Source organism: Gavia stellata, chromosome 21, assembly GCF_030936135.1.
Source record: "Gavia stellata isolate bGavSte3 chromosome 21, bGavSte3.hap2, whole genome shotgun sequence".
In the NCBI taxonomy this organism is placed as follows: domain Eukaryota; kingdom Metazoa; phylum Chordata; class Aves; order Gaviiformes; family Gaviidae; genus Gavia; species Gavia stellata.
The window spans coordinates 4145040-4161244 of record NC_082614.1 but is presented as its reverse complement, the minus strand read 5'-3'; the positions used below and the strand labels follow the sequence as shown (position 1 = coordinate 4161244).

General features: G+C 44.7%; 1 protein-coding gene across 1 annotated transcript; it reads right to left on the bottom strand.

Moving 5' to 3' along the window:
* Positions 1–559: 559 nt before the first annotated feature.
* Positions 560–9916, bottom strand: PRKAB1 (protein kinase AMP-activated non-catalytic subunit beta 1). The gene is made up of 8 exons (XM_059827519.1): positions 9889–9916; positions 8212–8385; positions 7168–7334; positions 5296–5389; positions 4318–4432; positions 2879–3012; positions 2297–2365; positions 560–2214 (listed from the first exon to the last, which is right to left on the bottom strand). Exons 2-8 carry the CDS (start codon positions 8374–8376, stop codon positions 2137–2139), a joined length of 822 nt encoding a protein of 273 aa, XP_059683502.1. The 5' UTR covers positions 8377–8385; positions 9889–9916; the 3' UTR covers positions 560–2136.
* Between the last annotated feature and the right edge of the window lie 6289 nt (positions 9917–16205).

Genomic DNA, 16205 nt, shown 5'->3' with positions numbered 1-16205 from the left:
CTCCGCGGGTACCAGCACTGAGCTCGCATCCCACAGCCTCCTGCCTGACCTCCTCTGCTGCTAGTAAGTGTTACGGAGGGTGCAGGCTGTCCCCCTGCACAGCCTAATCCCATGCCATACCTGTGCCTGTGACATCACAAACCATATCCAACCTGCAATCACACACTGTCAAGGAGAAAGGCTTGGGGAAAAAAGTCTGCTTGCCTCGTGGCAAGCTGGAACAAAGAGAAGCCAATGGGCGGCTTAACGCCAGTATCACGTTTTTCAGTCCTAAGGAACTGATCGCTGGAGTTGTAAGTAATTGGCCTCTTGTTCTTCCTGTAAACTTTACATCACAAATACACACTAACACCTCCCTCACCTTCTTCACTGATGAACTGCAAGCAGACAAAGTGTTTCAAACCACATCTATAAATGAAAAGCTTGCACAATCCACCAAGGCATAAACCCGCAATCAGGCAATCACAGGTTATAAAAAAATAACAACTCAAGGAAGCTGAGGTTACCAAAGACGGGAAGGATAATAACGAAGCAAGTCACCCCCTTTTCTTGAAAATGTTTTATTTGTTTCTAAAAAGGCTGAAAACAAAGCAATTCCATATTTCAGAATACCAAATCCTATCCATAGCACAGAACGAAGAAAGAGTTTTCAGAGAAAACCATTGCACTAGACCCAGATCTACTGAGCTACTCAGGCTATTGCAACAAGGCTAGTGAACAGATCCGAGGATGGCAAACCACCCTTCCACTGTGGCTGGTTCCACTGAACGCTGACTGCTGCAGCTTTTGTCCCCACTCAAACTCCTTGCTGATTTGTGCAATGTGCTCCTCCCCACAGTCGGCAGGGGCTGTTATCATTGGCACAGTTGCTGGCACTCTCAGGCACCAAGGAACAGACGGCGGGAAGGACCCAGCAGGTCACCTCCCGAGCTGGTTCCTCAGGGCAGGCCCGAGGCATGCTAGCAGGCAGTTTTGCATTAATGTTGCATTTATTTTGGGATAAAACAGGCTGTGAGTACCAAGTACAGGCAACCTGGCGTTACTATAATCACTTACTTACTGTTAGAAAATATACACAGAGTAAAAAGTTGTGGAGATCCCCACAGCCCTGGCTGCAGAAGCACCAGGGGTTTTATACCTGTGGTCAACACTGCAACCTGGAGCAGAAGCCCAGCTCGAGCCTGGGGCAGAGGAGGGTGCAGTGCTGCTCTGTCCAGCACCCTGCAACTGCTTACACCAAGGGGCAAGTTTGGCCACTGGGACACAGGTGACTTACAGTCACCTTCAGGCTGTTACTAAAGAACCAATCCCTAAACTGAATACATCGATTTCCTTACAGCCACCTATCCCAGCTTAAGGAAGTCCTTATCAGTGACAGCAAGAGAAACTGGTTTCAAAAAGCAGATTACTGCAAGACACATTTATGATTTACAGAAAAATCCAGCCATTAAAAACAATTGTCTTTACCAGAAATTCCACATGGGAAAAGTTGTATTTCAGTTCTCACGAAGAGAAAAACTACAGAGCTATTTACAGTAGAAACAGTGCACCCCGGTCTACCGTAAAATAAAAATGGGCTTGTTGGTGATTGTGTTGTTGATTTTTGCCTACAAAGACTGCTACAAAAAGATCATCAATATTCACACTTATTTCAGCCATGCAAGTTTGGAACTTGCTACTGAAATAATTGTGTGTTTGATGAGTTATGAAAGCAGTAATGGGCTTGCTTTTGCTTAGTGTTGAGCTCAAATAAGATACCACAAGAATCCTAAACTTTCTAGACTTCGGGCTGGCTTCTTTATTTCTTATAGTCTGCCTCACTGCTAAAGCTCTTTAATCTGTTGCCGCCCTCACTTTTTTCAGCCTAATTAAATTGGTGGTTTTTTAACTGAGCTGACAACGGGCACTGACACCTTTGCCATCTGTCTAGTTGCTACAAAGCTGTCATCTCCAAGAACTTCCAAGGTGGGACTGGGAAAATAAGGCAAATATAGGAGAACTTGGAAGTCTCAGACACAATATGAAATCAGAGTTCATTTGCTACAGCACAGAGCAGGAGTACATTTGGTTAAGAGAAGAATTGTTTTTCTGAGACTGCACTGGCCCAGAACAATTGGTCACAAACTACTGCGATGTTCATATTGGCTTGTACAGCAAAGTAGTCACATATTTCTTCTTGTAACGATGTGTAGCACTAAGCACCATCACTCCATCCTACAGGAGATGGAAAACAAGTAAGCATAATACATGGTTATCTAAAAGCTGCAAGTGTGAAGAACATGCCCTGGCCTCTCACCTTTATAGAAAGCGCATAGAGGTGGTTCAACATGACATGGTTGGGTTCAGGGAGTAGAGCAGGATCGCACTGGAAAAAAAAGAAAGTGAGACAGTGTGAAAATAACAGAACTCACAGTTTACTCACCACAGCTGATGGGTGACAAACACGGTCTGTAACTAGCCATACCCTCAAATACATCACACTGCTGCTTACGCTGAGTCCAGCAACAAATGCAGACAAAGTTTCAGAACAATCCAAGATCATTCCAGGGTGAAACCCTCTGCATCCTCACTGCGATCGCGAAACAGGCCTCAATTATTTCTTATGTGCTTCTGACACTTTAGTAGTGTTGCAGTGGGAAGATTAGGGCTTCTGGGAGTAAAATAGCCATCTAGTTTTCTTTTCAATTTTGAAGAAAAGTCAAGTAGAAAATAAATTTACTTCAGATGGATCCATATGGACATAATGTAATAAGGAATTTACCAAGATGGCGACTATTCTAAGGTTTTTCCTTGCGTGTCCCATATCTGCACCCAGATTTTTCCCCATCAGTTCACACCCTCAAGGGACTTATTCAGCAAAACAAACCAATGTACTCACAGAAATGCCTGTGTCCTTATTCAGGATGACCTGCAGCAGGTGGGGGGGAAGAATAGGTGGGGATTTAAAGCGCTCCTCTGCCTTACAAACATAGGGCTCCTGGTGGTACGGTCCTGGGGGTGAACTGGACAACTCTGCCAGAGAGATGTTAAATATTTATTCTTAAATAGCCTGTAAGAATATCTGCTCTTTCTAGGTACGTTTTTACCGGTATTCCAAGTCGATTTTCACATCCAGGAACATGGGGCCAAAAGAAATCAACGACATGTAAGTACAAGAACTGCAGCAGCTGATGCAGTCCCAGAGGATCAGTCACTGCCCAAGAAGTGATTTACGATGTCCAAAGTCCGTCTGACTTGATACTAGCTGTGAAGATGTGGGAGGCGGAGTTCTGAGGGCCCCACGGCACTCCGGAACTTCACTGTCATCTCTGCCCAGCACTTCTCCAGCAAACACAGTAAACATTGCTCCACAACGTCACCTCCAAGAGAAGCACTAAAAACACGGTGTGCACACGTAAAAGGCAGGTATTGTTTCCGTGCAGGGACAGGTTAATAGAAAGAAGCCTTCAGAGTCAAAAGCAATATAAGGAAAGGCTGTTACAGCACGTGGGGGGAAGGCATCTACTAGCATCTCCTCCTGGCTTCTCGCACTGTCCAAGTCTCACGAACCACTCTTTCTCCAAAAAAGCTTTGTCCAGGAGAAAGTGGCATATAGCAAAAACCAACCAAATGCACCTTGCGCCTCAGATTCAAAGGACGGGTCTTCTGGAGAAGGATTTAAGGTACTACTTCAATCATGGCCTCCATCCCTACAAAGGTCTATAAAGAACAGGCGGCAAGGCCGATCTCAGAGATGACTCAAGCTAAATCTTACTTCTCTTCTGTTACACTAGAATATGAAACTTAAAGCAAAAATAGCATTTTTATATTATTCTAACATATAGATCATTTATACTAAACTCAGAGGATATGACATTATTCCAGAGCCTGTGTTAGCACTACTAAGATGCACCTAATTTCTACCTGCTAATGTGCAACTTCTGACCTCCTCAAGCCATCCCCTTAGCAGAGAGAGATGGTATTAGGAGCAGCGTAGGCTAGCAACATTGGTTTGATGTTGTAAGGTAGAGACTGATCCACCACTGAGTGCACCAAAAACAGCCACTTCACATCGCACAGGCAAACAAACAGCTATTAAGCACCCATGACTTCCTCCTCCTAATCAGATCTACAGTGACCTGTGTTGCTCTGTCAGAGGCTTCCTCCTTTATGCATTCCACATTCTTCCTTTGTGCATTTGTGATTCCTGCACACATCCACAGGGCCTGACAAAAGTGGAGATTAATCTACACTGGAGCTTTAACTCCAGATAAGAAGGAAAATGGAATTTTTAACAGCTCTAAAAAGTGTGATATAAAATTACCAGTACGCTCATACCAGACATGTCTGAACATTTTTGGGAGTCCACCATCAAAGCATCGAATACTTCAAAGTCAGTTTTCTTCACCTGTATGATGTTGTTGACGGTCCCTAGCTGGCTGGTTACTACTGGCTGGGAAGAAACAAGATACAAAAGTCAGAATAAAAAAGCTTGCAGGACTATTAGATTCTCAAAACTACACAATCAGCATTAATAAGAATGAGATCTATTGCTTTTAAAATATGCGAGTACTACAAAAGGAGCTCACCATTGCTCAGTTAGTGTTAGGTTAAGGACAAGTACAGCTTCTGCAGGGCTTTCAGAGCCAGGCTAAGATCTGCATGGTCTGAGGTAGGACAGAGTATGGTTGGTATTGCTGGTTTACTACTAAAGCTAAGACTAGAATCCAGGGCACAGGGTTCTAAGAGCTAAATTTACTGCAAGGTAAATTCTGCAAGGTTTGCCAAGACAGCAAGAAAACTGGAACCAGCAACTGTGAATGATTAGTTCTGAAGCAGGTAGGGACTGTTGGGCGGGCAAGGGTTAAAGCTCATTTTATAGCAGAGGAGGAGGAAAAGTCCTGGCAGATTTTGGCACAATTACTGGACTACAAAAATATCTAGAGCAGCAAGAGCAACATTCTGGCACAGATAGTAAGTACAGCACAGAGATTTGGGCTGTCAGCAATGCTACAGTGCTTTAAAAGACAGTTTGGCACTAGACAAGAAAAGCTCACCATCTCTTACAAACCAATAGCCAAGAGATCTTGTCACCCATTTGTTACAATATCTCCTGTCCTTCGAGACTGTCAGACTGATGCTGCCACCTAGGCCAGCTTGGATCAGAAATAGCTCTCTCACCAGCTTAAAAAGTCAGTTTCTGTTGTTAACCAATACCTTCTCTCTGAAAAGGCCAGCTGTAGGTAGCGAAACCAGCCAGTTTCTCCTCTTCGGATGCCTCAATGAATGCATACAGCGAGTTGAAGAAAACATTACCTCTGAAGGATCGTGCGTCCACTGCCCATCCACGAAGAACTTGTATTGGTGCTCTCCTTCTGGCAGGTCCAGGATTGCCACGAAGTTATTGTGACTGGAATTTAAGACAAACAATCAGCCCTGAAATATTCTGAAAAGTACATCAATCTATAAACCGTGACAAACACTGTAACACAGAATACAAGCCTCCTTAGCAAGCAAAAACTTAAAAAGGCAGCGTCACATTTTAAGAGAATCTCTGATGCAATCTAAAGGTAAAGAATCAAACTAAGGTTAATGTTAATGATCATTTATTGTTGACAGTAACTCCCAACACATTCAAACTTAGCATCCACATTCCTGGCATCAAGGACTTGGCACTGAGCTTTTGTAAAGTCATCCTCACATCTTCGCGTTACTTGTTAGTACGTGAGACCTCATTTTATCTGTGAGACTCCCATTGGTGGAACAAGATCAGCTTACTCATATTTCTTTGCCTTTCAGTATTTGCCATCGTAAATTGCATTTCACAAATACCTATGAAATGAATGAACAATGACTAGAAGATGAAAGCAGCAACTCAATACTTCTGAGTTACTTTGGGTCCGAATAGCTGCTGCTTGGTAATTTTGATACTCCTGTGCTGTGAACTTCCTCATTCTTCAGAAGTCTTTACCAGCATCTCAAAAAACCTGAGAAACACTTGATGCTATGTGAACAATTCAAACAGGCCACGCAATGCCGTTATTTCTCTTTACTTTTTCTCAAGTGAGGAATGCAAGCATACCACCACAGAGCTGGATTTGAAATTTCAGGTTGGAATAATGAACTCTTCTACTTGAGCACATTTGATTCAGTAACATGATTTTATCCAGCCTCTAAGGAGGTCCAAATATCTCTTTTCCCAGGATACCTAAACTGACAAGAGACAAACCTGTCTTTTTTTTTTTTTCTTTTTAGTAAACAGACATTTTTTGTCCTTCTTCCAGATTCATTTCACCATTTCCAGTTTCACAGGCTTTGTACTTAGAGTATGACAGTAATACTGATGTTCCACTGGCCTTTTTTCCAGCTCCTGTCTTGATAATTTATTTCACATTGTTCATGCACAGAACAATCCTCTCATACCATTTCATCAGGCCACTATGCTCCTCCCTCAAGTTTCCTAAGAAATTAAGACACTTCTGCAACAATGACAATGCAGGTAGCTACTCACTGAGATGAGAAACACCAGAAATTGGCAGGGGACCAATCTTTCATGTATATGTCATCATTGACAAACAACAGGACTCAGATCAACAGTTAAATTCAGACTCTCCATCATCCATTAAGTCTTAAATTTTTCAAAAAACCATTGGTTTAAATTAAATACTTACTCAGGTACAGAAATAAGCAGAGCTCCAGAGCTCTTTAGCAGGAAAAAACACTTGGTACCTTAACACAGCTTTATTCTCTCGTTTATGTAGTTTACTAGCAGGTACCCCAGGCTCAGAGTTTCCTAAGCAGAATCTGGACCCTCTGAGCTGGACAAAAGCCAACGATATGACAAGAAAGTGCATCTGCCGTCAGAGACACTATGCTCAAAACCAACTTCACCTTACATACCCCAACTCTACCCCAGGTAGCAGACTGAACAACAAGGATTGTTTCAGGTCATTCATGCATGGTGTCTAGCGAATAAATCACTCCTTCAAAATTGACACACAGCTCAACTTTCATCCTGTGCCATCCGAGAATCAAAAAGTCAGATTCTCATCAAGGGCTTGAGAAGTGAAGCAGTAAAGTGGTAAATCCAAGCACAATACCAATCTATCAACTGACCACCTTTCTCACTGCACTAAGCATTCCCAGTCCGTGGGGAATATCTCCAATAAAGCAGCAGCAGTTTATTACCTCCTTGTCAGAGGAATTTTACTCCAGTTGTTGAAGGACCCAGATAAATAAACTTCCTTCCCTCCACCAGTCCAGCGAAAGACTGTTGGTCGAGCTTGAGTGGGAGTTTTATCATTCACTTCCAGATCTTGTTGCCAAGCTAGGAATTCTTCTTTCTCCAACGGAGCCTACAAGCACAATATCTTAATCAAAAGGAATTCTTTCCTGGCAGACTCAGACAACCTATATTTTACTGAAGGCATTTTTGCGCTCAGGCTCAATTCTCTAAGGTACAAGTCTACAAGTAGCTTTTGTCAGATGGAGATTAGAAACTCTGCATTTCTAGATACTGTTCACAAATTCATTTGCACAAATTCTGCAAAGATGTTAAAGCCCTCCAAATTTGCAGAAAGAGTGGAAGGCAAAATAATCCCCCTCCCTCCAACCTAAATTAGGTTAAAAAGAAATTACTTGAGCTCACGAGAGTTTTCAAAATACACAGATATAAGAAGAAGAAGAAGAAGAATTAAGAAGAAATACACTTAAGAAGCATTTAGATTATACAAATACCGCAGGCACAAAATCTGTAGTTGGTAGAAAGATTATGAGTTATCTATAGGAAACAGTTCTGCCCAACAGTCAAAATCTAAGTGTAATTTTCTGTTAGATATTCTTATGAAACACAATACACAGCAAGACGTTTCTAACAAGCTACCTAATACTGAGCAAAAATCTAGTTAACAGATCTTTTAATATGGAAAATAATAGACAGGTAAAATGTCACTGGTAACTGCAAGAGCATTAACGATCCAAAGGAAGCTGGGGAACTGTACTTAGAGCTTTGAGCCTGTTACATTTTAGTTTTTCTACAATTAACTCTTGCTGGAAACCATGACATCATACTCATATCTGCTTGAACATCAATGCAATATCTCTCCTTAGTGCGGGAAACAAGGGAGATAGTTTTGTGTGTAAATTCAGTGACAGAATTACTGAAGGTTGCACCACAACTGGACAGCACTCTAAAGCTAGCAATGTTAGAAGACAAAAACAAACCAGCAATACCTTCATTTCCTCTGAATGGAACAAGTCTGCATCTTCAGGACTGTCCATTAAGATTTTTGGTCTATCGCCCTCTTTCGTACTGATGGCTCCTCCTGAGTTGTCACCTCGGGATGCCTTATGTCCATGACGCTCCAGTCCAGCTCGCTCGCTGCTTGTGTTGCCCATTTTTAAGGGCTAAAAGAGCAGGAAAAGCCAGATTAGTACATGTGCTTTTGAAGCCAGAACACCCGTAGGCAGGAAAGCAGGCTCATCAGTAGACCTGCGCTCTGTTTCTAAGTTGAAGAGTCAAAGAAACTTGATTAACCCAAAATACTAGCATCTTAAAATTATATCACACTCAGAACAAAAACACTAAGTGACAATTTTTAGCTACTCTTAATAATGTGCTACAGTTCGATAGCCTAGCATCTCTGCAAGACTCAGACACTCTAAAAGTTGACTAAGCAGGTATCTGTTACTGCAGCACACTGATATTCTATCTTCCCAAACTACATGTTTGTTCTTCTGTCTTCTGAATAGCCATGCATATAATGTTCTACCACATCAGTTGAAACATCAGTAGAACTTTCTGTCAGAATGCTTCAAAACCAACCTACTAGAAATGTGACTTCACTAGAAAACAGAGTTATCTCAGGTGGCAACCTGCCGAAGATCCTTTTAGTGACTGGCTGTGCCTCGAAAGCACAAACAGCACAGTCCTGCTGATGCTCCACTGGAGGCTTCCTCCAGCCTCCACTTCCCTCTGGGAGAGGCAGGGGCCTGCTGTGCAAGAAACACACCACTTCCTTCCGCTGCACAGCCCTTGAGGCCACATCCACAGGGAAAAGGGATGAGACTGGATGCATGTGCCACGTCTTATCTGAAAGATGACCTACAGGTGAACGGCAGCAACTTAGAAGTGACCAAGGGGGCCGCGGGGAGCTGTACAAACTGGGCCTTGCAGAGCGCCAGGTGGGGTACAAGTCCATGTACGGGATGCTGCCCTGTTTCCTGTAAACTCAAATTACGGACATTGCCCAACTTTCAACTGTACAGATCTCAGTCGCAACCTGAAACCAGTCTCGGCGTGCATGACTTAAGCACATAAACAACTCAACGATTTAACTAGCACAATAAAAAATAGGTATACGTGCAAACGTTAACTGGCTACGTGAAACCGCAGCAGGTTTGAGCGTTCTGTATCTGCTTTAAACAGCGCCCGGCTGATGCCGCGAGACAGGCTTTTAAGACGGCCCGACAGAAATCGAACAGCCGCTGAAGTTCTCACCAGCAAACGCACCCGTCCGTTTTAACTGCCGAGCTGCTTCACGCCCCGAGGCGGCAGCCGGGCGGACACCGCCTCCGCCACCCCGCTCCCCGGACGCGCCGAGCACACCGGCGGACGGCACGGTTCCCCCGTCGCAAAGGCCGCCGGGGCTGCACCCGCACGGCGCCCCGGGACCACCGGCGCCCGCCGCGGGCCACGGCCACTCGCTCCTCGCACGGACGGCAAAACCCGGGCCTTGCAGCCGAGGGGCACGGGGCCGCGGCCCCGCCGTCCCCATAGCAACCGTGCCCGTAGCAACCGTGCCCATAGCAACCGCCAGGAGCCCGCCTCTCCCCCGGACCCCTCCCGGCCAGCTGCCCCGGAGCCTCCCGCACCGCCCGGCCCGGCCATGCCCGGCCGAGGGAACCCACCTCCCTCCTTCAGAGCCCGCCGCCGGCCCTCCACCGCCGCCGAGGCGCTTCCGCTTCCGGCCGGCCGCGCGCCCGGGCTGCCGCCCCGGGGAGAACCCGAGCCCGGCGCGCAGGTTCCGGCCGGGGCCCTGCAGCAGCCAAGAGCCTTTACCGGGCCGTCCGAGGCCGGGCAGCCTCCATCAGGCCCCTGACGCCAGGCCCTATGCCGACTGTCCCACCGGGGCTATCCCATACCTGCTGAACGTGACTGCTAAACCCGTGCCTTAGGTACGAGGGCAGTAGCGAAGCGTGAGGTCTCTTTACCTGCCTCTCGGAGCCGTTTTCTCCGAATCACCACCCCAAGGAGGTTTTGGATAAGCTCAGGAGAATTGCAGATGAGTGAGCGCAGGGATGCAGGAACTAGGCAATAAATGCATTTCCCCGCTTCATGAAAGGGGAGCAAGAGCCAGGCGAATGGACGCTGACCGTTGTGAGGGGGTCAAAGCAGACCGTTAAAGCACCAGCGCACGGCTCCGTTTCCTCTGAGGAAGCACAGATGGAAATTTAAGTCCTTAACAGATAAATGTTTCTCAAATTAAATTACACTCATATATTTCTCTAACATATTTCTCTAACCATTTCCAATTACGCCGTCTCATTTTACCCTTTGCTTTTCATCAGCTGCTGCTGTCTTTCTTCTACTTTTCTAATAGGCATAAAGTTGTGAGGACTGCAGGTGCCCAGGTCAGCAGTTCTCTTTACAAGAAAATTGTTTTTTTCTTAATCAATCAAAGCAACCTGCAAACAGACAGAAGGATTCCTACCAAATCGAAGTGTATCCTTGTGGCATGCTGTTACGTTGTGGGAAGAATTCTGCTGGGATAGACAGATTCACCGTGCCTAATGGCGAGTGCACGGCTGGCTCCCACAGTATGTTTTGAGGAACAGCTGCTCCTAGTTTGTCTTTCAGGGGTAGAATACCTCGGCACAGGACAGCCTGCCAAACGGGGTGTGAGGGGAATGCGTGTGGGCAGCTCTTCCCCAGCCCCTACAGAACAGTTACCCTGCTATAAAATGCAGCTGTTGTTATTTTGATATTTCACACAGCTTAGCACTCCTAAATTCTTCGTCTCCAAACCCGATTGTGCGTGCTGGTTATGTCGGCAGAACCGTCTGCAGTGTAGGCTGGAGATACATGCTACCATGTCTTATCCATCACTTGCCCAGTAGGACCATTGCGATGACCTGCACAACAGCCAGCCAGACTCATTGCAAGCAATGGTACCTTCACTTTGGGGCCCACCCTCACTTCCTTACAATGGTTTTTGTTACTTGTAAGAACCACAGACCAGTAATAAACTGCAGGATAAAGACTGCTAATAGCTCATGACGCTATGGTAACTAGTCTACGGTAGGTCTAAGCATTATTAAATTTAGAGTTCTGGTATTAAAATGTGATGGTTCCTCCCTATACGGTGATGAACCATCCATCCACAGTATGCTAGTTACTGCCTGCAGACAGGACAGAGGCAATGGACCCAGGCACCTCAACCTCTTGGTGGTTGGGCTTCATTTGTTGCTACCTTCTCCTCCCTCTTTTCCCCATGACTGCGTCCTGCTCAACCCTGATTCTTGTCTTCCCTCACCGTCAGTCATGACAGGTGGGTGTATCACAGTCCTACAGCAATCAGCCTGTAACTCTTTTTGTGAGGTGCCTGGTAGCCATGAATTATGAGGGCTGGATAACATTACACCATGAACAACAAGTCTTATGTGGGGGGCTCACCACTGCTGCCCACTAAATCATCACCCTGCCTCCTCATGGGCATGTCTGTATGCATGGTCCTCACACGCACTGGAGTATTGTTTTCTCCTATCAGCTTGAGTAGGAGCCTAATTCCCTTACAGCTGTTAATGCAGGAGATGTGGGAAGCGAGAGATTGCCTGTAGACATACCACAAGGGCCTGGCAGAGCTAATCCACCCACTGATTTTCTAGAACCCTGGAGTTTTTGCTCCTCCCTTTAACAGCATCTGTGACTTTTGCCTTCCATGCTCTGCAACCTGAAGGGCATAAAAATTCCCCCTCTTCCACTCCATCCAGGACCAGCCTCCACATTGCAAAGGAAGACTACAAAATACCTTTTCTACTCCTACCCCTTTACATACCTGTCTTAACCTTCTTTTTCTTACTGCCAGATGAGGATGTAACAGATGGGGAGCTGGTTCACATTCTTCCATCAAGACTTCCATACGTGTCACAAATGAGGTTCCTGGTTAACTTCCCTAGTGAGAATGTCAGAGGTGTCACTTGCCATTGAAATAATTTATCACAACAACTCTCTCTAGTTTTCTAAACTGCCATATCTCCCAGACGGGGGACACAGCAACAGGCCATTTAGGCTTAGCCCTCACTAAGCACTCCTGACATTGGTACCAGAATAATTTGTTCCTTAGTTGTTTAGCTGCGTACATTACCTTACAATTTTGGGGGATGCCCAAGAGTAGTGGCTGTAAGCATTTCCGCTGAGAAGGAGAGAAAGAATTAGATAAAAATCTCCTTCTTGCCTCTGACACTAACTGCCAGCATGGCCTTCAAGAAGACTCTAAATCACTTTTGCCTTTAGCTATTAGCTTTCCATCAGCCAAAGGGAGGTGATACTAGATTGGGTGAATATTGCAAAATCTTTTAGTTAAATACAAATTCAGAACGGCATATTATTTTGTTCTGGTGTATTTAGGACCCTGCTTGTGTTCACTACCCACATTTTCATAGAACAAATACTCACCTTAAGTAAACATTAAATTTAGACATCACAAAACCAAATACGAAATTTTGGTATTAGCAATCACACCAACAATGTGAATGTCCTAAGATTTATGGTCGTCTGCTCAGGAAAAAGAAGTGGTATCATGGAAATTGTATGGTGAATCACAACAACAGTTTGAATTGCAAATGGCAGGCTGAAGGATAAAAGGATCAGAGGAAAATGTAACTGAATAATTTTGAATAAGAAATTCTCTTGGAAAAAAAAGCACAGTCCCCTTTCAGACTGTCTACAACCCATAAAGCAAGATAAAAGTAATTGAGTAAATGCTTTATTAGGTGTCGTGACTGTGCTAACACCACCTCGTAAGGCAATGTGAGGTTTTAAAAGGAGATGCTTGTAAAACACCTGCAGGACATGAAGAGCCACAGGGTCTCTGTGTTATTTACCATGTCACTAGCCACAAGCAAAAGTCAGCTCCTTTTTCCCTTGCTCACATCTACCTTCTTTAGTAAACATGAACTAGACCTGGCCTGACTATTAAAACTCACACAGAGCAACTTATTCTGAAATTAATTTTAAGGCATTTTGGTTCTTGGCTCATAAGATCATGAGACTCAGCAGACTTTGTCAAAGTTCTAACAATCATGACAGAGCGCTTTTGGTGCTATACAGCCTGAGGGGTCAAGTGAAGTGATATCTTTACTACTGGTACTGATATCTACCCCCTTGGACATATCACTTACTGTCTTTCTTCATCAGCTGACTCATTTTTAAAGAAAGTAAGGACCAAACAGGATAGATCTGAGGTCAGGAGAGACCTGTGTTAGAGGAATGTATGTCTTTGATTAAATGTGGTGAAGAATGGCCTTACAAACCTTTCAGGCACAAAAAGTAAAAGCTAATCTCTTATGCTAGCCCCAAGGAAGGGATGGCATTCACCAACCACTTCTGCTCTAGGCCAGAATCTCATTTTCTCTGTTTGGATTATCTCCTGGAGTTGGTTAAAATCAAAACGCAATTAAGCCCCCATTGAATACTGGTTGAGATACGTGTACAGGAGGCTGCCATGGCTCACCATTACCACACAGCCTGCTCTGGTGTGCATCCCTTACTTTCAGTGGAGTTTCCCCTTCTCTTACCCCAGAGTATGTGTTGAAAAAGAAATGCAGTGGCCTGAAGTCTTCAGACTGTGCAGTTTAAAGTCCTGATGAATCTGTTGATATCTGGCAAAGTCATTTTTCCTTGACATGATGCAAGCTTAGTTAGCCAAAGAGAAGTCACTGCAAGTGAATTGGAAGCTGACTCAGCCCTACAGCTAGATATGACAAAAACAGAAGAGTCATCCTCAGTTACGAGCTGGTAGATCAAATTCAGACATGCTGTAAATCACATTAGAAAGGACACATGAGCAAGTACTTCTTGTAGCTTCAGTGCCATGGAGAGTGAGTTAGGTGGTAGCAGCAGCAGAGCTTATCCTAGAGTTCAAGACAGGATAAATTTAACTGCCTAAACCTTCCTTTCTGCCTTGGGCTCCCAAGTTTGTTCTTCCATCTTTACATTGGCTGAGTGATCTGCTTCCAAACCCCCTCCTCCTTTTAGGTCACTTCTGAATTTAGCCCATTTTGCCAGGCTGCCAGGGAGTGATGTGGAGGAAGTTGGGCAGCCTCCTTAAAGGCTCACTCACATTTCAGGGACACATGCCATTGCTGTGCATGCAGAACATGCCGTTGTGCTTGGGAAACGTAAAACTGCGAGTGCACATAAAAATCACTCATAGACCACTGCATCCCTTCTCAACTCCTCTACTCCAACATAACACTGCACACCTTCAGAGAAATACTAATTAAAAATGAGGTTGGAGATGGGAGGATAGTAAGAGGAAGCCAACATTCAAGTAGAGTTTCAGCCTGAAGGTACTGCCCGTGAAAGACCGAGGGCTCAGTCTCAGAAGAGCTGTGGGTTAGGCAGCAGCCATGCAAACTACCCTGCACAGGCCTTCTGATGTCTCTGATTTTGCCTGGAGGTATCTCCTCCAAAGTCAAGGTAGGTTCCACATCTTTTCAGCTGCCTCTTTATTTACCCCGTTATCAGGAGTGAAGGTTTGGTGATATGGACTCTTCCCTCCACAAAACAACACATTCTATAATGGCCTCTGAACAGCTGTCAGGTAACCAGGATGTGGCTTACCAGCTTGGCCCTGAATGAATCCAGTAACTTTCTTTGTATTTAAATCTTACTTGCCTTGAGGAATCCAGTCCTTCAAATGCATCCTCTTGTGCATGTGCAATGCTCACAAAGTAAAAACTAACTGGGAAGATGACCCACTCTCTGCCCAACTAATGCAAATCAGTAACAAAATCCATCTTAAATAACTGGTAGACAAAGTTCGGGTCCAGGTATGGAAATGAGCCTAGAGAGAGATGCTTGCATACCTTTCCAGCAGATGCATCTGGACTGATTCTGAGCATGATGGACACTGTAATAGCAATCAGATAGAACCTTTCTCCAGACTGAGAGGCAGAACACTGCTCACACTGTGCGCACATATCCAAAGATACAGGTACAAGAGCAACAGCTTCTGGAGCCTCAAGCCACACTGTTCATGAATTGCGGTTGCAACCACATAAATTGAAGAGCTAGTGCTGATCTTCAAGTCACAAGCTGTAAACTCCTGGGTGTGCCTGCAGGGAGACACCCTAAGAATTTAATTTCACATTGTCCCCTTGATTTTTTTTTTTGCTGTGCAATCTGATGAAACATACACCGCATGTTGTTTAAGCGTCTGGCTGACCCCCTTCATATGGCAGCAAAGAAAATCCTCTTATATTTAGAATCCCTCTTCTAGGGTTACATATCAAGATACATGCACACTGCTGTTTTGCAGAATGCAGCTGCCCTGTAAGAAGCGAAAGATGCTAACGTGATCCAGGAGCTGAGGCCAGCAATTTCAAGTTTCCATCTGTCTCTGCCTGTAATACATGCAGTAAGGAAAAGCGAGCTGGACTTCAGGCATTAGTTGGTGCCTTCAGCATACAGGAAGACTGCATCAAAAAATGGAAGCCTGGAGCAGCTTTGTGGAAGGAAGACTCTGTTCACCTGCCCAGGACACAGATGTTGAGTTGAAACACGTTTTACTGCTTCCCCATACTCCCCACCATTTAACGAAGTAACATCATTCATTGCATACATATGACAACTATTTTTTTTTTTCAACCAAAAAATGGTAGGTGCAATGAAGAATAATAATGGGCCAAATCCAAATCTGGATGTATGATGATGATGAACAGGTAATTTCCAGAGCCTGTCACAGATAACAAAATTAGTTTATACACCCCTCAAAATACAGAGCAGGCACTAATTCCTCAGTCAGACAACTGCATTCTGCCTTCCACACCCACTGCTGTCACCAGAGGTCTTGGCGATTTGGGCAGTAAAATGTCATTTAGCTTCCCTATGTTTGATACCTCACTTTGTACGGGTCTGTCACACCTACAACAGAATGTACAAGGACCATATCCATTTCCAGCACAAGCTGTATTTGACTGCATTTCTCAAACATGGTTGAAAA

Coding starts and splice junctions, on each gene's coding strand:
- PRKAB1 (XM_059827519.1), bottom strand. CDS start 8,376: ATGGGCAACACAAGCAGCGAGCGAGCTGGACTGGAGCGTCATGGACAT. Junction 4,433..5,295: donor GGACGCACGATCCTTCAGAG/GTAATGTTTTCT, acceptor GTTTCTTCCCAG/CCAGTAGTAACCAGCCAGCT. Junction 3,013..4,317: donor AAAATGTTCAGACATGTCTG/GTATGAGCGTAC, acceptor TCTCTCTGGCAG/AGTTGTCCAGTTCACCCCCA.